At 38.0% G+C, this 24,664-nt stretch overlaps 1 protein-coding gene across 9 annotated transcripts in view; it reads left to right on the plus strand.

The window, feature by feature from the left end:
• The window catches only part of ITSN2 (intersectin 2), a 135,208-nt gene that overhangs the window by 26,437 nt on the left and 84,107 nt on the right, over positions 1-24,664 (plus strand). For 8 of the 9 annotated variants that reach the window (XM_058551690.1, XM_058551691.1, XM_058551687.1 and 5 more), the window contains exons 2-11: positions 216-279; positions 11,869-11,961; positions 13,704-13,767; positions 14,888-15,051; positions 16,692-16,898; positions 17,048-17,144; positions 18,006-18,145; positions 22,646-22,709; positions 23,240-23,377; positions 23,832-23,917. In XM_058551690.1, the coding sequence (XP_058407673.1) occupies positions 249-279; positions 11,869-11,961; positions 13,704-13,767; positions 14,888-15,051; positions 16,692-16,898; positions 17,048-17,144; positions 18,006-18,145; positions 22,646-22,709; positions 23,240-23,377; positions 23,832-23,917 (1,084 nt within the window). In that variant the 5' untranslated portion in view covers positions 216-248. Of the gene's footprint in view, positions 1-215; positions 280-7,642; positions 7,763-11,868; positions 11,962-13,703; positions 13,768-14,887; positions 15,052-16,691; positions 16,899-17,047; positions 17,145-18,005; positions 18,146-22,645; positions 22,710-23,239; positions 23,378-23,831; positions 23,918-24,664 lie in introns of those variants that run through there. The other variant, XM_058551694.1, reaches the window with a different exon arrangement.

Here is a 24,664-nt window from a genome sequence, read left to right on the forward strand (position 1 = left end):
AACGGTTCTATTTTAAAGGCAGCACCATTACCCAACAAAATCTCCAACCCTTCCCCAAGTGTGAATTCTGCTTCTTCAGCAGCAGCAGAAGCTCTGCATTGTTTTCTCTTGCAAGTGTGAGCTGGAGGGGAAGGCATTCCCACTGCTTAGCGGGTGCGCTAAGCTATGATCTGCCCTTGTTGTATTATTAATGGCACAATGTTTTTATGTTGCAGATGGCTGAGAGCTAGCAAGGAAAATTCAGGACCATGATGGCTCAGTTTCCCACAGTTATGAATGGTAAGCCACTTTGTGCTTGTGGCAAGATAAAGAGGTTATGAAATTTTTTTTGGTAGAGGTTATAAAATATTCATTTAGATATTTTTCCTGAAGCTTATAAATGCAAAACTTAAAATATTCTTGTTGAAAATATTTGGATAGTTTATTTCAGAATAACGCATATATCTTCTGTTAGAATATTATGCAGTAAATCCCATGATTCAGTATAAGCGTGTTCTGCAGTATCATCTGGAATGTGTGCTTGCCTTTGAGCAGTTAAGAATAACCTAAAGGTGTGTTGTGTTTGATGCGTAAAACTGGAGGACAAAAAGCAGACTGCTATAAGGTGAACAATATTAAAGGTATTTTTCATAGCCTGGGATGATTGTGAACTGATTAAGCCAATAAAGATTCATTTAGTAATATATATATATAATTAGTTTGTTTTCCTTTTATAAAGGATTATTTATGCCTATACATATACTTGTTTAATAGGAAACGTTTTAAAGAAAATGTTTAGGTAATTTCAGTAATAAAAAGTTTTTAGCGCCCGGCGCCATGGCTTTTAGCAGTTAAGTGCGCATTCTCTGCTACTGGCGGGCAGGGTTTGGATCCCGGGCGCGCACCGATGCACCGCTTGTCCAGCCATGCTGAGGCGGCGTCCCACGTACAGCAACTAGAAGGATGTGCAACTATGACATAGAACTATCTGCTGGGGCTTTGGGGAGAAAAAGGGGAAAAAAAGGAGGAGGATTGGTAATAGATATTATCTCAGAGCTGGTCTTCCTCAGCAAAAAGAGGAGAATTGGCATGGATGTTAGCTCAGGGCCGATCTTCCTCCCCACCAAAAAAAAAGTTTTTATTTTTTTATTTTATTTCTAATTTTTTGTTTATTGCAGTAACATTTGTTTATAACATTGTATAAATTTCAGGTGTACATCATTATACTTCTATTTCTGCATAGATTACATCGTGTTCACCACCCAAATACTAATTACAACCCATCACCACACACATGTGCCGAATTATCCCTTTCACCCTCCTCCCTCCCCCCTTCCCCTCTGGTAACCACCAATTCAATCTCTGTCTCTATGTGTTTGTTTATTGTTGTTATTATCTACTACTTAATGAAGGAAATCATACGGTATTTGACCTTCTCCCTCTGACTTATTTCACTTTGCATAATACCCTCAATGTCCCTCCATGTTGTCACAAATGGCTGGATTTCATCATTTCTTATGGCTGAGTAGTATTCCATTGTGTATATATACCACATCTTCCTTATCCATTCATCCCTTGATGGGCACTTAGGTTGCTTCCAAGTCTTGGCTATTGTGAATAACGCTGCAATGAACACTGGGGTGCATGTATCTTTACGCATTGGTGTTTTCAAGTTCTTTGGATAAATACCCAGCAGTGGAATAGCTGGATCATATGGTAGTTCTATCCTTGATTTTTTGAGGAATCTCCAAACTGTTTTCCATAGTGGCTGCACCAGTTTGCACTCCCACCAGCAGTGTATGAGAGTTCCCTTCTCTCCACATCCTGTCCAACACATGTTGTTTCTTGTCTTGTTAATTATAGCCATTCTGACGGGTGTGAGGCGATAGCTCATTGTAGTTTTGATTTGCATTTCCCTGATAGTTAGTGATTTTGAACATCTTTTCATGTGTCTGTTGGCCATCTGTATATCTTCTTTGGAGAAATGTCTGTTCAGGTCTTTTGCCCATTTTTTAATTGGGTTGTTAGTTTTTTTGTTGTTGAGATGCATGAGTTCTTTATATATTTTGGAGATTAAGCCCTTATCAGATGTATGGTTTGCAAATATCTTCTCCCAATTGTTAGGTTGTCTTTTCGTTTTGTTGATGGTTTCCTTTGCTGTGCAGAAGCTTTTTGGTTTGATGTAGTCCCCTTTGTTTATTTTTTCTATTGTTTCTCTTGCCCGTTCAGACATGGTGCTTGAAAATATGTTGCTAAGACCGATGTCGAAGAGTGTACTGCCTATGTTTTCTTCTAGAAGTTTCATAGTTTCAGGTCTTACATTCAAGTCTTTAATCCATTTGGAGTTAATTTTTGTGTATGGTGTAAGGTAAGGGTCTACTTTCATTTTTTTGCATGTGGCTATCCAGTTTTCCCAACACCATTTGTTGAAGAGACTTTCTTTTCTCCATTGTATGTTCTTGGCTCCTTTGTCAAAGATTAGCTGTCCATAGATGTGTGGGTTTATTTCTGGGCTTTCGATTCTATTCCATTGATCTATGTGTCTGTTTTTGTGCCGGTACCATGCTGTTTTGGTTAGTATGGCTTTGTAGTATATTTTGAAATCAGGGAGTGTGATACCTCCAGCTTTGTTCTTTTTTCTCAGGATTCCTTTAGCTATTCGGGGTCTTTTGTTGTTCCATATAAATTTTAGGATTCTTTGTTCTATTTCTGTGAAAAATGTTGTTGGAACTTTGATAGGGATTGCATTGAATCTATAGATGGCTTTAGGAAGTATGGACATCTTAACTATGTTAATTCTTCCAATCCAAGAACACGGAATATCTTTCCATTTCTTTGTGTCTTCTTCAGTTTCTTTCAGCAATGTTTTATAGTTTTCAGTGTACAGCTCTTTCACCTCTTTGGTTAAGTTTATTCCTAGGTATTTTATTCTTTTTGTTGCAATTGTAAATGGGATTGTATTCTTAATTTCTCTTTCTGCTACTTCGTTGTTAGTGTATAGAAATGCAACTGATTTTTGTATGTTGATTTTGTATCCTGCCACTTTACCATATTCGTTTATTACTTCTAAAAGTTTTCTGGTGGATTCTTTAGGGTTTTCTATCTATAAAATCATGTCATCTGCAAATAGTGACAGTTTCACTTCTTCCTTTCCAATTTGGATCCCTTTTATTTCTTTTTCTTGTCTGATTGCTCTGGCTAGGACTTCCAGTACTATGTTAAATAGGAGTGGTGACAGTGGGCGTCCTTGTCTGGTTCCTGTTCTTAGAGGCATAGCTTTCAGTTTTTCACCATTGAGGATGATATTAGCTGTGGGTTTCTCATATATGGTCTTTATTATGTTGAGGTACTTTCCTTCTATACCCATTTTATTCAGAGTCTTTGTCATAAATGGATGCTGTATCTTGTCAAATGCTTTCTCTGCATCTATTGAGATGATCATGTGATTTTTATTCTTCATTTTATTAATGTGGAGTATCATGTTGATTGATTTGCAAATGTTAAACCATCCCTGCATACCTGGAATAAATCCCACTTGATCATGGTGTATAATCTTTTTAACATACTGTTGTATGCGATTTGCTAGTATTTTGTTGAGGATTTTTGCATCGATGTTCATCAGTGATATTGGCCTGTAATTTTCTTTTTTTTTTGTGTTGTCCTTCTCTGGTTTTGGTATCAGGGTAATGTCGGCTTCGTAGAATGAGTTAGGGAGCTTCCCCCCATCCTCAATTTTTTGGAAGAGTTTGAGAAGGATAGGTATTAAGTCTTCTTTGAATGTTTGGTAGAATTCACCAGGGAAGCCGTCTGGTCCTGGACTTTTATTTTTGGGGAGGTTTTTGATTACTGTTTCGATCTCCTTACTAGTGATGGTCTATTCAAATTCTCTACTTCTTCTTGATCCAGTTTTGGAAGGTTGTATGATTCTAAGAATTTATCCATTTCTTCCACATTGTCGAATTTGTTGGCATATAGCTTTTCTTAGTATTCTCTTATAATCTTTTGTATTTCTGAGGTGTCTGTTGTAATTTCTCCTCTTTCATTTCTGATTTTACTTATTTGTGCCTTCTCTCTTTTTTTCTTGGTGAATCTAGCTAAAGGTTTGTCAATTTTGTTTATCTTTTCAAAGAACCAGGTCTTGGTTTTATTAATTTTTTCTGTTTTTTTTTAGTCTATTTCATTTATTTCTGCTCTGATTTTTATTATTTCCCTTCTTCTACTGATTTTGGGCTTTGTTTGTTCTTCTTTTTCCAGTTCCTTTAGGTGCATTGTTAGATTGTTTATTTGAGATTTTTCTTGTTTGTTGAGATAGGCCTGTATTGCTATAAACTTCCCTCTTAGAACCGCTTTTGCTGTATCCCATAAATTCTGGCATGTTGTATTTTCATTTTCATTTGTCTCCAGGTATTTTTTGATTTCTTCTTTGATTTCTTCGTTGACCCAGTCATTGTTCAGTAGCATTTTGTTTAATCTCCACGTATTTGTGGCTTTTCTGATTTTCTTCCTATAGTTGATTTCTAGTTTCATACCGTTGTGGTCAGAAAAGATGCTTGGTATTATTTCAGTCTTCTTAAATTTATGGAGACTTTTTTTATGGCCTAATATGTGATGGATCCTGGAGAATGTTCCATGTGCATTTGAAAAGAACGTGTATTCTTCGGTTTTTAGATGGAATGCTCTGTATATATCTACTAGGTCCATCTGTTCTAGTGTGTCGTTTAAGGCCAGTGTTTCCTTATTGATCTTCTGTTTGGATGATCTATCTGTTGGTGTAAATGGAGTGTTAAAGTCCCCTAGTATTATTGTGTTACTGTCTATTTCTGTTTTTATGTCTGTTAATAATTGCTTTATATATTTAGGTGCACCTACGTTGAGTGCGTAGATATTTACAAGTGTTCTATCCTCTTGTTGGATTGTTCCCTTGATCATTATGTAGTGCCCTTCTTTGTCTTTTTTTACAGTTTTTGTTTTAAAGTCTATTTTGTCTGATATGAGTACTGCTACCCCAGCTTTCTTTTCGTTGCCATTTGCGTGGAGTATCTTTTTCCATCCCTTCACTTTCAGTTTGTGAGTGTCTTTAAGTCTGAAGTGTGTCTCTTGTATGAAGCATATATATGGGTCTTGTTGTTTTATCCAATCAGCCACCCTGTGCCTTTTAATTGGAGCATTTAGTCCATTGACGTTTAAAGTAGCTATTGATAAGTATGTACTTACTGCCATTTTTAAACTTTTTTTTTTCCCTCAGTGTTTTAATAGTCCTTCTGTGTTCCTTTCTCCTTCTATACAGAATTGATGGTCTCTTTAGTTTGACCTCTGTCTGAAAGCTCTACTCTTTAACTCCCAAAAAGAGGAGAATTGGCATGGATGTTAGCTCAGGGCTGATCTTCCTCCCCCCCAAAAAAAAAAAGAGTTATTAAAGCCTTTTTTTCTCATCTAGTTCTAACTCATTTCTCAAGTAAAAATTAACCACCCTTAAAGTATTATGTTACTGTGTGTCATTTAGAATTAATTGAGAAAATGCATTATATTTTTAAATTGCCAGAGAAATCTAAGATGCTGACTTCTTAATTTTGAGGTAAATTTCATTAGATAATTATAAATATAAGAAAATAGAGAGTCCAGTCAATAATTTTTTAACATTTAAATTGAAAACACTAATATTACAGAACATTAAAAAAAGAGGAGGTAAGAATTACCAGTAATTCTACCACCTTCACAAAGCAATTCTGTTTTAATGTTACCATCTAGTGTTTGATCACTTACATCTTCTTTAAAACATGTTCTCAGTCATAGGGCCAAATCAGCACATAGTTAATAAAAAAACTGCATGTTGTATATTTAAAGTTTTAAGACTCAGACTCAGGATTGACCTTCGTGAGATTTAGAAAAGTTTTGGTAAAATCAATTATTTGCATAAAAAGTAAAAATAAATTCTAATGTGTGGTAGAATTCTGTCATTTAAGGATGGACTTGAGATAAGGGTTTTGTTGTTGTTTTGTTTTTTTGCCTTTTCAGAGCTCTTATTTAAGGATTAATGTGAGCATTCCTCCTATTGGGAAAGGGTGTGGGGTTATAAAGATTAATTAATGCCACAGACAATTCTGAAAAATCAAATAACTGTTTTTCTATAATAAGTGATAAACATTAGTCTAGAATCAGGGTAATAATAGTAGTAGCAGTGTGCTCTACCCAAATTTGAGGGTTTCTATGTCCCATACGAACGAGTTTGCATTAAACACATAGTTTAGTTATAAACTTCAACCAATGTGTTAAGCAGGTTTATAAACAAAATGAATATAAAAGAAAGCAGTACAGGCCCAATCTTTCTTAATTTTGTTTCTTCCATTTCCTAAATATTTATGTATCTCTTTGTAGCTCCTTGCATTATATATAAAAGAATAATACTGGAAACAAATGAAATGTTCAATAACAAAAAAATGATTACTTAAGTAATTGTCCAAAATGCAAGACAATTACTTTAGGAGTAGTATATAGGAATACAGGTAGTAATTTTTTAAAACTTCTAAAGAATTCATCGCAAATGTAGACTGTGGTACCCTCCCACTTAGTTTATAAAATAGCTGAAGATTGAAGATAATCTTTTATATGTCTAATTTAAGTCCAATTCAGGGTTTAAGATCTTCTTGAAAACATCCATATGTAGCACAAAACCTCCAAAAGCAGTGTTTCTCCTCTAGTAAATCCTGTTATAGATTGTGTTTAATTTTTTTCAATGCCCAGTACTGTTGGAACTTGTCTCTAAGTGCCCTAGACCAAGCTGTTTGTCTAAATCTTTCTGACATATTCCTCAAATTTTGCCATGTCTACTTCATCGTCTCAAGACTAACCACAGACTTTTTAGACTTCTTTGGTTCTTACAGAGCTGCAGTGTCTTAATATAGTAGCCATTAGCTACGTGTGGCTATTTCAATTTAAATTAATAAAAATTAAATAAAAAATTTACTTCCTTAGTCACACAGCCATATTTCAAGTGCTCGGAGCCACACGTGGCTACTGTATTGAACAATGCAAATATAGAACATTTATATCTTCTCAGAAGGTTCTATTGAACAGATATTCTTTTCTTAGTCTCTTTGATGCTTCACTTCCCATCTCCTTAACAGAACTAAAAAAGATCAGTGAATTCTATTTTTACCACTTGTGACTCTACTTCTGGTGTCTTCTGCACCATCAGCATCATCCTTGCCAAAGCCTTCTTTCATCATGGTAGGTTTCCTTTCTGCTTTTCAAAAATTTAATGAAATTGTAAATACAGAGAGCCTGATATAAAAGCCATCAGCTGGTAGGCCAGAGGCTGCTTCAGGTACACGTTGCTACCACTTGATATTGTAGTGTAAGGTAGCTTGTTCCTGCCTCAGGATTGTGGAGGTCCTGGAGACTAGTTAAAGGAGTAAGAAGTTCTGAAGCCCATGACAGTGGATGTGTCCAAAATCTGAAAGAGGACAGGAGGAGGGAAAGAACAGGAACAGCTCTTGGCTTTAGGAGGAAAAAAATGCCATTTTACTTTTAGAACTCTATTACTTTTTTAGAATTTTAGAGCTCATTACTCTTTACAATTAAGAAATTTTTATTAAACATTGGAATTGTAGAATCAGATGTAGTGTGTGCTGCATTTATAACAACCCAAGCATTTATTATTCAGGCCCTCAAGCTTTAGGAAATAGAAAAGCCACCATCAGTGTACCAGAAACTTTGAAGAGTTTCTAGAAATTATGAAGCAGATTAGATTGGATTCAACACAGGCATAGGAAGGTCGTGTCTGGTAAGTAAATGGACTGATGTTCTCATTAGAGCTCTAGAGTAAAGGGGGCTGGAATCCAGGGGGGGAACACGGGCCTAATGGCAATGGCGGGATTTCCATGACTCCACCAATGCAGTTGGAGCAGTTTCCCACAGAATTCAATCTCAGCCCTTCTGGATGCAAACAGTGCTCTAAGTAAAGTGGGGGATTGGTTACAGAAATTAGTCAAAATTTTAATGAACTACCAAAAGACAAGTGAGGGCTAGCATGTCAGTCTGGAATAACTGGGGGCTGCAGACACAAGGGGAGTATGTGCTTACTCACAAACTGTTTCCTCTGGGCATCAACTGGATGCTCCCCAGAAAGACTGGGGGTCGTGCAAGAGACCAGAATGAGTCCCCACCTCAGTGTTGCAGGCAGCTGTAGGGGGACAGGCACAAAATACCTTGCATTTCCCTACATCCTTTTCTCCTATTAAGCAAAAGCCTTAAGCCACTGGGTGGGGGTCAGCAAAGACTCCCCCAAGGCAGAGACACATTGCTGTTGGGGTAAGGGTAGAAGAAAAGCCTCTCTACCACTGAGGGAAGGGAAGGAAACCTTCTTGCGCCTAAGATACTATACCAATACCAAGCAGAGGTATTGCTCCTGCTACTGCTGGGGGAGCAGCAGGAAAGTCCTTCCCAAGACCTACCACAGACACAGGAGTCTGGATGCCACAGGGTGGAGGGGCAGGAACACAGAGAAATCCACACCGCTGGGGCCCAGGTGCACAGGACCTGCCTGAGACTGAGTGTGGATCAGGATCAAATGGAAGTCAAAGCCAGCTGGTGGGGGATGGCAGACTCAGCAGTCAGTTAAATTTAAGGTGCTTCCAGCAGTTTAGGAGAGCAACACCAGGGCATTTTCCTCAAGGAAGAAGGCTTCAGGGGAAGTTCTGAATGGGAAAAGGTTATTAATGCCTTTCCTGCACCCATACCTCTCGGGGTCTAAGGTGTTTCCTCCTTAGATGCCTGGTTGTTGCTCTCTATCACTACAAAATCTAGGTGTCCCATTTAGCTGTAACTGCACTGTTTTCTCGTGATCCTGAAGGATTAGGTGCAAGAGAGACAAGGACACTTTTGTACTTAACCAGAATTAACTTTGAATCTTCTAGGTCCCTTTTTAGCTGAGCTGCTACCTGGAGGATGTACCAACCAGGCCTGCCACAGATGCCGTTAGGGGAAAGAAAGATGCATCAGGTCTAAGAATGGTCAGGGTAGAATCCTGAGTTTTCACAATAGATCTGTATGTCCCCTATTACCATAATATTAGTATTAGTCCTAATTATTAGCCAGGAAACAGCTAAGCGGCGATGATGATCTCTTTCTGTAGACAGCACATTCAGTGGCCAAACTCCTGCTTTAGGGAGTGTGGACCAGGAGGAGGTGATGGAAGTAGAGTCAGACATCATTGTATTGTTGAGCAGCTTTTGTAAAAAAAAAAATGGTACATCAATGTCATAGTACAAATGGTCCAGAAAGCTGAAAACATGACACAGATTAGTTTCAAGGCACAGTAGTGTGGACATTTTGGGCTGACTGGTAACCTGAAAAAGTGTCACCAGAGGTGTCAAAGGTCTGATGTAGTCAATCTGCCAAGAACCAAAGCGGGAATTGCCCTGTGCAATGAGACCTCCTCAATCAGACGGGGGCACGCGCACTCGCGCGCACACATACACACACACACAGGAATCACAGGTGTAGCATGCAGTGGTATCCTCAGCATCAGAAACTTAGAGTCAGACTTAATCAGCAGCTTGATTTCAGTCTAAATCAGAGAATGGGCCCTTAATGGGCTACATAAATGACCCAGACTATGCAGTTAGCAATTAAAATTTGTTTTCAGTTTGTAGCCCCAAAGAGGGTGTTTTTAATCTGTCAGTTGATTTTCCAAATGGCAAACTAAACAGCTGGGCCGTTGGCAACAGCCCAAGAATCTGAGCTCTTCCCACTGAACAAAATGACCACGTCTCCTTTTGGTTCTGCATAGCTCTGAGGCTGAACAGTCATGGCAGCCCAGTGGACACCATCGGCTTCACCTTCTCTGACCCATTAGTGAACCAGGTTCAGGCATTTCAGGGGACCTCAATGATCCAGTAGATCCTTCTCACCTTGTTAGTTGTGGAATTCAAGTTGATGCACCCCAAAATGGAACTCTCAGGCCAAAGAGTTACTAGGTGTCCATGGGTCAAGCATTCAGACCTCAAAGGGTGCCTCCAGGTGGAGGCTACTTCCCTGTGCCAGAGGCTTCAATTGGCAGAATCTTTGGTCACAGAGATTTCTCCTATCTCCAATACCCAGAGGCCAGTTTTGTTAGGGTTTACCAGCTAGCCCTGCTGGTGGAGATACTTAGTTTAGCTAGTAGTAGGATACCAGCGTTAATTTGTTTTGTTTTGTTTTGTTTTTGTGAGGAAGATCAGCCCTGAGCTAACATCCATGCCAATCCTCCTCTTTTTGCTGAGGAAGACCGGCCCTGAGCTAGCATCTATTGCCAGTCCTCCTTTTTTTTCCCCAAAGCCCCAGTAGATAGTTGTATGTCATAGTTGCACATTCTTCTAGTTGCTGTATGTGGGACGCAGCCTCAGCATGGCTGGAGAAGCGGTGCCTCGGTGCGAGCCCGGGATACGAACCCCGGGCCGCCAGTAGCGGAGCGTGTGCGCTTAACCACTAAGCCAGGGGGCCGACCCACCAGTGTTAATTTGTTTTGACAGATGTACTATGGTTATGTAAATGGTTAACAGAGTGGAAATTGAGTGAAGGGTGTACAGGAACTTTGTACTATCTTTGCAAATTTTCTGTAAATCTAAAATTATTCCAAATTAAGAACATTATTTAAAAAAGTACTAGATGGCTCTCCATAACTTCCAAAGGTCAGACTCTTAAGGGTGGTATATAAGACCCTTTACAGTTAATTCCTCCTACCTATTTCTTACCCTTTCTCACACTCACAGGGTGCTTTAGCTGTTAGTCTACTCTGTGCACTTACAGCATCTTGCATGTGCCTTGACTTCTCGTGCTATGCCCTTTTAGTGTAAAATGCCCTTATCCTACCTCTTCACATGACAAAATTCAAGCCGAACTTCAAGGCTCTGCCTCAGTCTTACCTTTGCTGTTATCTTATCCTTGATGCTTCTAACTCAGTGTTAGCACAGTTTTTTGTATATATTTCTGCTTAGGGTGCTTCACAGGTTACACTGTAAATGCTGGTAGTTGTTTTCTAGAATAAGAGTTCCTCGGGGGGCCGGCCCTGTGGCTTAGCGGTTAAGTGCGCGTGCTCCGCTGCTGGCGGCCCGGGTTCACTTCCCGGGCGCACACGGACACACTGCTTCTCCGGCCAGGCTGAGGCCATGTCCCACATACAGCAACTAGAAGGATGTGCAACTACAACATACAACTATCTACTGGGGCTTTGAGGGAAAAATAAATAAATAAATAAAATTATTAAAAAAAAAAAAACAAAAAAGAGTTCCTTGGGGCTGGCCCCGTGGCTTAGCGGTTAAGTGCATGTGCTCCACTACTGGCGGCCCGGGTTCAGATCCCCAGCGTGCACTGACACATCGCTTCTCCAGCCATGCTGAGGCAGCGTCCCACATACAGCAACTAGAAGGACATGCAACTACGACATACAACTATCTACTGGGCCTTTGGGGAGTAAAAGGAGGAGGATTGGCAATAGATGTCAGCTCAGAGCCAGTCTTCCTCAGCAAAAAGAGGAGGATTGGTATGGATGTTAGCTCAGGGCTGATCTTCCTCACTAAAAAAAAAAAAAAGCAGAACTCCTGCCTCCTAGAATAAGAGTTCCTTAAGGATGGGAATAATATTTTGTTCATCTTTTTTTATTTTCAGTATTGTTGCCGATTTCTAGTGAGTGGTATACAGTAATTGTTCAATAGATATTAATTGGGTGAATAAGTAAAAAGCCTTAGGTCTGTGCTCTATGGTTATGATAGAGCTTTACTCTTTGTGTCACTCAGGTATTAAGTACTGTCATTAAATGGACATTTGTGCTTCATATTTATGTTTTAGAATTGTGTTCTAAGTATTCTCGTATATACGCTATAATTTCTTTATCTTTCATTTATGTTTTAGGAGGGCCAAATATGTGGGCTATTACCTCTGAAGAACGGACTAAGCATGACAAGCAGTTTGATAACCTCAAACCCTCAGGAGGTTACATAACAGGTTGTGTTTTATTTTATTTGTGAATTATGCTCTTTTTCATGTAATACCTTAGAATTAGTTTTAATGTGACTACCATCAGATTTGTATTATTTAAGTGATAAAATTCATATCAATCAGAATTCTAGAATTTTAAAAAATGTGGCTTTCTTATTTCACCTGGAACCATCTTAATTTATTGTTTTGGATTTGGCATGTGGAATATCTTTTCCTGATCCTAAATGATAGTCAAGAGTTTTAGTTTTAATTGTCCAGTTTCACATTTTAACATTATATCTAGAAAGTTTTCAATTTATTTCTTAAGGTAATTGAGACTTAACTTTTTTCCAAGCAAATTTATTAGTGTGCTCTTAATATGTTGTGCCAATTACTAGTCTAACAATCAATATTACTGTAATCTAGTAGAATATATATCAGATCCATTCCTTTGAAAATAATCTGGATTTTTTTGTTTCTGGAATCTGTTCATAACATTTAGCTCTCTGTGTTTGAGAGGCTATACCAAGCATTGATTGTTGATGCTGGCCCTTGTTTTGCAAAAAGACCTCCAGAACCAAAGGGGGATGACTTTAGGTGTATCTTTTAAATTTTTTTCTATAAATGCAAGTTTTTTTCTGTACCAAAGCATCTTAGTGCTTTCTTTACAGTAATAGTAAGTATAATAGCTGATATTTACCAAATCTGTACTGTATTTCAGATGCTATACTACATGCATTATCTCATTAACCTTCACAACAACCCTGTGAGGTAGCTACTGTTGTTTATATTTACAGATGGTGAAACTGAGACTCAGAGATGTTCTGTAACTTGCCTAAGGTCACAGAGATAGATAGTGTTGATCTGGGCTTTGAAACCTTTCAGTCTAACTTTGGAATTCATCCTCTTAACCATTATAGTTTAAAGTTATTCGCACTTCCATAATAAACTACCTTCCCTGGTATCAGAGTTGGGATTTGATTACCCTAATTACAAGTTAATAACTTAGTCTCTTACTGTCTCCTGAATGCTGGCAGAAGACCCGAGATTTCCGAGTCAGAAACAAAGGACTTTATTACTAATGGCAGTTAGAAGCATGAGCATTGGCATGTTTCTCTCGGCTTCCCTTGTCCCCTAAGTCACATTGTGTTGCGGCAGAGGAGCACTGAGCTTGAGGGGACTCACCATTTTTTAGCAAGCAGTAAGCAAGCTTGTTCTTTGTCCCACAGGGAAACATTACCTTATCCCTCAAGATTGCTCACTGCAGACCCAATTCTGAGAAATGACCCGGGTAGAGAGCAATTAGAATTTTGCGTTCTTGGCATACACAGCAGGACATATAGGATTGTGAGAGACGCATGGAGGACTCTCTGTCCCAACACGTTTTATTTAGAACTTTTCTAAATAAAGTTCTGGTATGTTTTATTTAGAACTTTTCTAGGGAATAGTGTTTTTAACTATATATTTTATTAAATAGGAATATTATTAAATAAGACCCCAATGATTTTGGAAAAACTAAGATGAGCAGTGTAATCTTTTGTCACTGATTAATGCATATAAGTTCAGTTGTGACTTTTGTTTTAAAACATGTAAGTCTTATTAAAGTAAATTTGTATGTGTATTTCTGGTTAATTTTTCCTTTAATGATGGGAATTAAAATTATAATAAATCAATAACATTATTATTATTGCCCGTTATTATTATTCAGAAGCGTTGGAGTAATTCTGTTTACTAATATGCTGCTTGATTTTTATTTTTATTGCCTTCAGGTGATCAAGCACGTTCCTTTTTCTTACAGTCAGGCCTGCCGGCTCCTGTTTTAGCTGAAATATGGTAAAATATTTTTTGTAAATAAACTTAAATTTCTGATAGTCTGGTTTTATTTTGTTTTTAATATAGTGTTAACATAAAGTTGTTTTTACTTGTAGTCTGTTGTTAAGAGTATTTCTTCAGCTTTTTAGAAAGTAAATTTTATTGAGCAAATGACTAAAAATCAATTGGAATTTTGTTCTATAGGACAAATTTCTAATTTCTTTAGAACTTTTTTTTTTTGTGTGTGTGTGAGGAAGATCAGCCCTGAGCTAACATCCATGCTAATCCTCCTCTTTTTGCTGAGGAAGACCGGCTCTGAGCTAACATCTATTGCCAATCTTCCTCCTTTTTTTTCCCCCAAAGCCCCGATAGATAGTTGTATGTCATAGTTGCACATCCTTCTACTTGCTGTATGTGGGATGCGGCCTCAGCATGGCCGGAGAAACGGTGGGTCGGTGCACGCCCGGGATCCAAACCCGGGCCGCCAGTAGCAGAGCGGGCGCACTTAACCGCTAAGCCACGGGGCTGGCCCCTCTTTAGAACTTCTAAGGAAACAGGATGTATACATTTCCATCCAATTATAAAAAACACTTCTTTATAATTTGGTAGAGTCTCGAAATCTTGTTTCTGTTATTTTGTAGTTGTTGCATTTATTTCATCATCTATAATTAGCCCTCCCTTCCCATTCCTATCTTAAACAAATTGTTCTTTATAATATCTAAGGTTTTGTTTTTAATATATTAACAATAAATACCCATCTTTCCTTCCACTTGAAGTATTCCCATGCCTGGCAGAGTGCCAGGCACATAGCAAGCATTCAATAAATATTTGAACAAATGAATAAATTAAGTTTAGAATGATTATACTCTTAAATAATTTCTTTCTATCCACACTGGTGAAATTCATCCCAAAGGTCTCTAGGTTCTGTATAGACTGGCAGTATTTTATTAGATTCTATCTCTAGACAATATTTCTTAATGTAAAGGTTTTGGCTATCTGTTTTTTATATATACACACACACATATATTTAATTAAGTGATGATCTATGTGTGAATGCTATATCACTGTTTTTATTTTATCATCATCCTTAAAAGTAATGTTGACCCTGCTTACCAATATACCCTCCTCATCGTCCTTTTAGGGCTTTATCAGACCTGAACAAAGATGGGAAAATGGATCAACAAGAGTTCTCCATAGCTATGAAACTCATCAAACTAAAGCTTCAAGGCCAGCAGTTGCCCATGGTTCTCCCTCCTGTTATGAAACAACCTCCTATGTTCTCTCCATTAATTTCTGCTCGTTTTGGTACATATTTATTAATTTAATTAGCTGCAGTTTGATAGTTGAACTTGATTCCTAGACATAGTATTTGAAGATTAGAAAAGGATTTGTTAGCATAAAATGACAATCCCCAGACTCCGAGTTATTTTCATGTCTGAGATAAGAAGTATTAAATACTAATAATATCCTAAATACTATTCTTTTTTTTTTTTTGGTGAGGAAGATCAGCCCTGAGCTAACATCCATTCCAATCCTCTTCTTTTTTGCTGAGGAAGACTGACCCTGAGCTAACATCCGTGCCCATCTTCCTCCACTTTATGTGGGACGCCGCCACAGCATGGCCTAACCAGCAGAGCATTGGTGCGCGCCCGGGATCCAAACCCGGGCTGCCAGCAGCGGAGTGCGAGCACTTAACCGCAGTGCCACGGGTCCAGCCCCCTAAATACTCTTTTTAATTAGTTTCTTCTGTATTCTGTATGAATAACAGAAAAAATGAAACAATTTTTTTTTAAATTTTATTTATTTTTCCCCCAAAGCCCCAGTAGATTGTTGTATGTCATAGCTGCACATCCTTCTAGTTGCTGTATGTGGAACGCGGCCTCAGCATGGCCGGAGAAGCAGTGCGTCTGTGCGTGCCCGGGATCCGAACCTGGGCCGCCTGCATCAGAGCGCACGCACTTAACCGCTAAGCCACGGGGCCGGCCCAAAATGAAACAATTTTAAGCTCACTTGAAATGGTTTAGTTTGGGGGGTAATTTAAAACTATACATAAGTAGAATTTCTTTAATTTAAAGGTAATTATCCAGCTAAATTTAGGGCTTTTAGTTGGGGCTTTGTGCTAATTAATTTACATATTTATCAGAGATAACCAGTTTTCCATTAATTTTGATTAGCCAATTTCTTATTAATTATAAGTGAGAGGCACTCATTGGAATGGAACATTTGATATCTCTGTGTATCTGAAACATGTTCCTTCACTCCAGATGTTAGATCTTAAATACTAAATTCTTTCACTATTGCAGTGAGCTCTAGAAATAAATACCAAATCATTGTATGACCATATTTATATAGTGTACTTAGTACTCTGCAGTTAGTAAAGAGAGTCATCACTTTGTTCCTTTTAAAGAATTGTCCTTGAATCCATGGGTGTGTTACTTAGAAGAAAAGTGAAATATGTGGCATGCTTTCTTCTTGCAAATAATGCGTATGCATAAGTGCATCTCCTAAAGTATCTAGTAATTAGAACATCTTTTTGGGGGGCGGGTGGGGAGTGTGAGTGTGTGTGTTAACTCAGCAGCACTATATTTATTATCCTTACACAAAACCCGACATTTGATCAGGTAATGCATTCTCTCTTTGAGGATACTAATATTTCATTGGAAAAGGCTGCTTAGTTTTTATTCGTGATGCTAGAAGAGAATATTTAACTCCTTCGTAGGCACTTCCTTAGTTCACACAGGTCAGAATATTGATATGGAAAGCAGTAATTTACCTCCCTCACTGCTGGGTCAAACCTGCTTTGGTGAGTTTTTAAAGACCAGATAGTTAGCCTGTAGTGTTTCTGTAAACATAGGGTCTGCTCACTGTACTGTAAACTTGTTTTCTGGCATATGTTTTATAATTGATTTACTAGCACTGAAAAATGTGTTCTGTTTTGTCTTTAGGAATGGGAAGCATGCCCAATTTGTCCATTCCTCAGTCATTGCCTCCAGTCGCACCTATAGCAACACCTTTGTCCTCTGCGACTTCAGGGACCACCCTTCCTCCCCTAATGATGCCTCCTCCCCTAGTGCCTTCTGTTAGCACTTCCTCATTACCAAATGGAACCGCCAGTCTCATTCAGCCTTTATCCATTCCTTATTCTTCTTCAAGTAAGTACTTTATGTCTGAGTCAATATTTCATATGAAGAAAGAAACTGCTGTATTGGTGTCCCAGTAGATACAAATTTCCTTCATACTTTGTGATATTGTTTAGTGTGAACCTTCTTTTGTCATTTCCTTTTTTTTTTTTTTTTTTTAGCATTGCCTCATACGTCATCTTACAGTCTGATGATGGGAGGATTTGGTGGTGCTAATATACAGAAAGCCCAGTCTCTAATTGATTTAGGATCTAGTAGGTATGAATACTTAAAACTTTCAACTTTTTATGCTTTCAATAAGGAGTGTTTAACAAATGACGTTTTTTTTTTGAAGCTCTGAGCTTATCCAGGTTTTACTTTGTAATGGCCAAATGTAAATACGTAAGGTAAATTTACTATTTACAACTCACATAAAATAAATTTTTTTTATTTTTAGAATTCCTGAAGGTCTGTAGTATTTTATTTTTGAAAAAAATCTTTCATGTAAACTAAGAGTATTCTGTCTATTTTTAATCAGTCGATTTTTTGCCCAGAGCTACATATTTTTCTTTAAAAAATGTATACATTTCTCAAGACGTCTCATAATCATTGCACATTATTAATTTCTTTCTTGAGCAAATTCTGCTGATTGAGTATACTTTAAATTTCAGAAAACACAAGAGCATCAATGTTCATTCATCGCCCCTCATATAAATCACAATGATACTCTTTAAACCAATGACCCAGAACAACGTTTGTATCCTAGCTTAAACACTTACTGATTATGTGACCTTGTTTTTTCTTAACGTTACTGAGCCATAGTTTGCCCATCTAAAAGATGGGAACAGTAATACCTTTTGAAGTTTTTCATCATGAGGATTACAATAATATTTGTAAAGGCTCTAGCATAGTACAGGGCCTGGCACATAGTAGGTTCTCGATATACAGTAGTTCTATACTTCATATGGTATTTGCTTTCCTAAGAATAAGGATAATTGCTGAAATATTTTTTAATATCAAATACAAAAGCAGTTACTGCTGTATTATAGAAGGTATGATTCTTAATGTCTCTGCCTTATAAAGTTTAACTAAATGTATTTTATTTAGTAACATAAAAATTTTAAATAAATTTTATTATAGCTCAACTTCCTCAACTGCTTCACTCTCAGGGAACTCGCCCAAGACTGGGACCTCAGAGTGGGCAGTTCCTCAGCCTTCAAGATTAAAATATCGGCAAAAATTTAATAGTCTTGACAAAAGCATGAGTGGATACCTCTCAGGTAAGTACCATACAGTGCTTAAGAATTTGAGAGAGTTAAAGTTTTTTATATGGACTTCTATTTAAGAACTTTTATTTGAATTTATACTTTGTAGCTCATGTAAGATTTTAACATCACAAAAATTTAGCAGGCATTTGATAAACATAAATAATGTAAATTGTGTAAGAGTTCAAAGATGGTTACAACTTGATTGTTTTCTTAAAATTGAGTTGAACACACAGATAAACACCCAGCTTTTTGGAAATAAGACCTCTCCCTTGAGAAGGTCAAACCTCATCCTCCAATGCAATGAATGGAGAACCTCACATGACAAGGGAGACTGTGTGGGCCTTAGCCTCAGCGCACTGTCCCTGAGAGTCCCCTTCCTCACTGGGTCTTTCTCTGCTTGTCCCTCATAAAACCTCACATGAGCGTTGCTCAGCCTTAAATGCTCCAACCTAAATGTGGTCATAAAAGTTGACCTTAGATATCCGTAGAACATTTGAGTCTATGCTAGAGCAAACATCCAAAACAGTACTAATTAAGAATAGTGAAGGGGATATAAACAGAGGGTAATAGGCAAGTAGAGTTCCCACCCTCTAACTTTCCCCTCTCTCTTCACTCAGCAACTATTCCAGTTTAGACAGAGTAAAATAAGTGTTTTAAAATAATAGAGCTTTAAAATGCTGGGGAACATAGAATGGGAGATATTAATACTGAAGAGATCAGATAAAACATCTTATAGGTAGGGAGCATTTAAGCTCTATCCTGAAAGAAAGAGTTAGGATTTGGACAGATAGAGATTGAAGGTGAGAACATTGGAGGATGACAGAGAAGAAATCCTAAGAGCAAAAAGTACATGGCATGTTTGGAGAATGAAAAGTAGCCTATGAAATAGGAGTGTGAGGTCTCTAGTTGTGCAGTGGGGCAAGGGAGCAGTAAGGCTTTTGGAATTGATTGGACAAGCAAAAATATTCAATATTTTCTTTAAAGATATGTACCTATGTGATAACTTTTTTTTTAAGCAAGGGAATTATGTGCACAAAATTCAGGATAGTGGTTATCTCTTCTTGGAGAGGCATGAAGATAAGTCAGGGAACACAGATAGCTTCAAAGCATTTAGTAATGATCTAGTTCTTAAGTTGGGTGGTAGGTTCATGGGTGACTTTTATTATCATACTTCATGACTTACAAATACACTAGATTTTATATGTATCAACTATTACATAATAACTAAATTTTTCTGTGATTTTATCAAATTATGTAAAACAAAGTATACTGTATTTTTGTCACCCTTTTTATTTTAATATATTTTAACGTCTCTGAAATTGGCAAATGTGTTACCATCAGTGGTGTCTTAGCACTGTGTCATGGTTTTATTGGCAGTGTTTTTTCTTTCTTAGTGTTACATAAAATAATGATGTGTATAAAGATTAGTATAAAGTCACGATTCCCATTCTTTGAAAAAATGAACTTCTTTAGCCCCTACATTTTGCATTAAAGAAGTTTCTTTTTTTAAATTAACAAAAGTGAACTAAAAAGACATTGTGTGAAGGTTGTGTACAGTCATGTGTCACTTAATGACAGGGATACATTCTGAGAAATGTGTCATTAGGCGATTTTGTCATTGTGTGAACATCATAAAGTGTGCCTACACAAACCTGGATGGTATAGCCTACTACACACCTAGGCTATATGGTACTAATCTTATGGGGCCACGGTCATATACACAGTCCATTGTTGACTGACACATCGTTATGGGATGCATGACTGTATTGTATTGTTTTCAGAAAATGTTATTATTCTTAGACCTACAAGAGTAAAGCCGTGTATCTGTAGTTAAGGGAGGGATTGATTTTCTTTGAAAAGATAAGTTGTTTCTGGTATCCTGAAACTGAGCATGAGCCCCAGGTATATGAGGATGGGGCTGACCTAGACTTCCATCCTATGCTTGGTTCAGTAAATGTTGCAGTTGGTGGTCTATTTTTTCCCTTTTGTTCTTCCTCTTCTCTTCCCCTTGAACTCTCAGTCATGATTTATTTAGATTAATTCATTGACTCCGGTATTTCCTGAGTCACATATGTTCCAGGTGCTCTATGAGGCACTGGAATGCAGAGAGGAGGAAGACATGGCCCATATGTTTGAAGAGCCCATAGTATAGGTCACATAATCACATTATTTGATTAGTAGTTTAAAAGTGCTGTGATTAGTATGGATGAGAAAGTGGCAAACTCTGAGAATGTAAGAGAGAGTTTCACAGAAGAGATGACATTTGAGCTGGATCTTAGATGATAAATAGACTAACAGGTAGAGAATTATAGACAAGCATTATAGGCACAGGAAATAGGATATCCAAAGGATTGACAGACCAACAGTGTACATGTTCAAGTGAGCGTTTCTTAGTAAGTGTACTCTGCTGGCTGTGTAGCCCTTTGTATTATTCAGGCTTTGCCTGTACACCGTTAAGCCTTCCACCTGTGTGCTTTTAACCATTTCCATTCCTTCCATTCTTCCTCCTGTTTGCTCTGTTGCCTAATGCTAAGGGATCTACCTTGTTATCTTTGTCCAAGAGCTGAAACATTAGTTATTGAGCCTTTTTTCAGTTTTGAAATAGCATTCTGTTTCTCTTTGTTGGAAGAATCCTCCTTTTAACACAAAAACCTCCTCAAATCTCACTTCCTATGTGAAATCTACTGAGGAGTAATTAGTTGAGTGAGGCTGTGAGCTATTTCCAGTGTTTTTCCCTTATGTGATTGCTATTAAATGGCCAGATTAAAAAAAATAATAAAAAAGATTTTAAGTTATATAACATAAAAATTCAATTGCATGTTATAACGTGTGGTATATTTGTGTTTGTTCCATGTAGTGTATGTAGCTTTGATCATCCAGACCTCTGTGTTCAAAGCTCAGTGAAACAACGGGTTTAGTGGCATTTGTGCTGGCTTCGTAGTGGAAACTGTTGCTGAGGAAGAGTTGGCAGATGTACTGTCTTCTGTGCAGAGTTGGTTGGATGGGCCTTGGCTCAGGCTGAACCCAGAGTAGGGGCTGGCTCTTCTGGTGCTCATGGCTCAGTCATCTCAGAGTGGGAGGTGCAGCACCTGCTGTACTGACTAGGAGACCTTCCTTAGAGAAGCCATGTGATTTCATCCATGGTCAGAAAGCTGCAGACTGGCTCACCAGGAGTGAATGCTCCTCTGAAGCAAGTAGAGATTTTTTGTTCTGGAAGATGTTCATTAAAGATCAAGAAGCCTGTTATAGAAACGTATTTTTGTTTTCTCTCACTAAGGGAGAGAAAGGAAGTTGAACAGTTTGCTATACATAGTAAGGATTCAATGAATATTAGCTATTATTATTATCAGATGCTATCACGTCAGTCCCCATTGCACCTTAGATAGAGGAAAACTTTGGATTACAACTTTATTCAGTACTTTAGCAATTATTTATTAAGCATCTATGTACTAGGCACGGGGTGTACATTAGTGAATAAAGCAGTCAAGGTTTTCTTCTTTGTAGAACTTAGCATAAAGGGAAACAGACAAGCAGGTAAACAAGCAAATGTTACATAACAAATTGTGATATGAGATATGAAGGAAACAAGCAGGAAGTATATTGGATGATAGGATGGATAGAGAAGGCCTTTCTGAGAAGGTACCATTAAATTGGGACTTAAAGGGTGAGAGGGACGCAGACATGCAGTGATGTAGAACTGTAGAACTTGATGTTGGGTATGGGTGTGTAGGAAAGGGAGGGATCAAGGGTGACTTTCTGATTTCTGCCTTGAGCTGTTGGATGGACACTGATGCTAGAGAAGGGAAGACTGAGGGCGAATGGTTTGGGTGAAGATTAGGAAGAGGGTGTGGATAAGGATTGAGAGTAGTTTTATACATATTTGGTTCAGATGCTTGTGAAATACGTAAGTAGATTTTTCAGTTGGATATAGAAGTCTAAAGTTAGAGGAGAGGTTTGGGCTGGGGATGTACATTTGGGAATCATTAGCCTCTAGGTACTATTTAAAGTCATAGAAATGGATGTGTACACATAGAGAGAAAGGAGTGCCCAAGACAGATCCTTGGAGAATGCCAACATTTACAGATCATTTTAAAGAAGAAGAGTAGAGACAAAGGAATGATCAGAGAGAGAAGAGAAAATCTGGAAATGCTAAGGTGTGCTTTGAGTTGCACTGGGAGTACAAGGAGGCCCGAGAAGTTGGCCTCTAACCCTCTCTGTGCCGGTGGCTCTGTCCTTCGTGTCAGTCACTTCTGTGTGCTGTTATCTTCTGACAGGACACAGGGGAGCGCTTGGTTCCACTAAGTCTAGATTTTAAACTCCTTGGGGGCAGGGAATGTGTTTGTTTTGACTACTACTGAATACTCAGTGCCTGGCACATCAAAACTGTTTGATGTTAAAAGTTCCCAGGATAGCACCAGTATTTTTTTTTTACAGGTACAACTGTTGAGGTTTGCATGGCTTTAAAGAGGCTAAAGAATTTTCTTTTTTCTTATGGTTTTCCCGCTCAATCAGGTTTTCAAGCTAGGAATGCCCTTCTTCAGTCAAATCTTTCTCAAACTCAGCTAGCTACTATTTGGTGAGTTTGTCCATTAATTATGATTTTTTTTAACTACACCTCCTCTATTAAAAGAAAGATCTTGTTTCTGTAAAAGTTTGTGACCAGGATGTTCCATAAAAGTAGCCATTTGAAAGTTAATACAACCTTGAAAGCAAATAAAACTGTGCAAAGTGTTATTCTTCAGAATTTGGCATTTAATTATTTTACATGTAAAACTAGTTTGCTTTTATATAACGGAAAATTAGAGAATATCTCATTTTTAATGTAGAGCTAAATGTTATTTGATAGGTGAATCAACCACAAAACAAGACAAGCCACCTTTTAAGAAGGAATGTTTCCCTTTCTATTTCAAAGTTTTTTCCCTCGCTTTTGTGATATGAAAATTAAGGGTAGAAATTAGCTTTAGTATTTACGTTTCACTGAAATATGTTAACCCAGATATTACTATCATTGTTCTTGTTTTAAAAATAAAAAATTAAACTCTGCTGAAACTCTTTTACTCCAAATAGACTTTCTCTCTAAGTTGTGAATCTTCACATTTTCTTTAGGACTCTGGCTGACATTGATGGTGATGGACAGCTAAAAGCTGAAGAGTTTATCCTTGCGATGCACCTCACTGACATGGCCAAAGCTGGACAGCCATTGCCGCTGACTTTACCGCCTGAGCTTGTCCCTCCGTCTTTCAGGTGAGGCCTCTGGAGGTGAAGAGGTGTGGTTTTGATCACTTGGAAGACGTGATTATTACTTTAGGATTTCCTGAGGCTTCTGCTCTAGTTTAGTAGCGAGTTAAACATTTACACTGCTATTTGATTTTGGTATTTAATGAGTTACACCAGGAAGGAGTAGGTTATAGAAGTAGGTGTGTTTTCACCATATTATAGATAAGGAAACTGCTGACTAAAGAGATTAAGAATAAACTTATCCAAGGTCAGCAATCAGCTGAACCATGATTTGAATCCAGATCTCTTTGGGTTGGCAATCCATATACTGCTGTACGTGTAACTACAGACCATACTGTGTTTTAAATATCTTTAATACTACATTCTACGTATTAAATTGCTCTAGTCATTGGTAATCTATATAGTCTAGGCTAAAAATTCCCAGTCTGCGTGATGCTAAGTTTATTGTTTGCTTTCTTAGAGGAGGAAAGCAAATTGATTCCATTAATGGAACTCTGCCTTCATATCAGAAAATACAAGAAGAGGAACCTCAGAAAAAATTACCAGGTAGCATTGAGTGTCTAAGTTGTATATTTATAATGAATTCTCTTAAATTTTACCTTGAAATGTAAATGAATATTTAGAATTTTTACATTCTTAATATTTTATATGCTATACGAGAAACTATTTGATGAATGGGATGTATGTTTTTAATTTTTTTGTGTGAAGAAGATTAGCACTAAGCTAATATCTGCTGCCAATCCGCCTTTTTTTGCTGAGGAAGATTGGCCCTGAGCTAACATCTGTGCCCATCTTCCTCTACCTTATGTGGGACGCCGCCACAGCATGGCCTGATAAGTGGTGCATAGGTCCTCACCCGGGATCTGAACCTGTGAACCTTGGGCCGCCAAAGCAGAGGGTGCGAACTTAACCACTATCCCACAGGGCCAGCCCCGAATGGGATGTATTTTGACATCAATAAAATTAAGATAGTCAAAACTTAGAAGAGTACAGAGAAAGAAGGGCAGTGTGTTCATTGGCAGGAGTGTGCATATTAGCCATCCTAATTAAAGTGTTCCTCCTACTTTAGGAAAATCATTAGAGAAAGCTTTGTGATGAAATCTTTAGCTTTAAAAAAAAAAGTTCAGGGCCGGCCCATGGCTTAGCGGTTAAGTGCGCACGCTCCGCTGCCGGCAGCCCAGGTTTGGATCCCAGGCGCGCACCGACGCACCGCTTGTCCGGCCATGCTGAGGCCGCGTCCCGCGTACACCAACTAGAAGGATGTGCAACTATGACATACAACTATCTACTGGG

The sequence above is a fragment of the Diceros bicornis genome, chromosome 12, assembly GCF_020826845.1.
Source record: "Diceros bicornis minor isolate mBicDic1 chromosome 12, mDicBic1.mat.cur, whole genome shotgun sequence".
Lineage (NCBI taxonomy): Eukaryota > Metazoa > Chordata > Mammalia > Perissodactyla > Rhinocerotidae > Diceros > Diceros bicornis.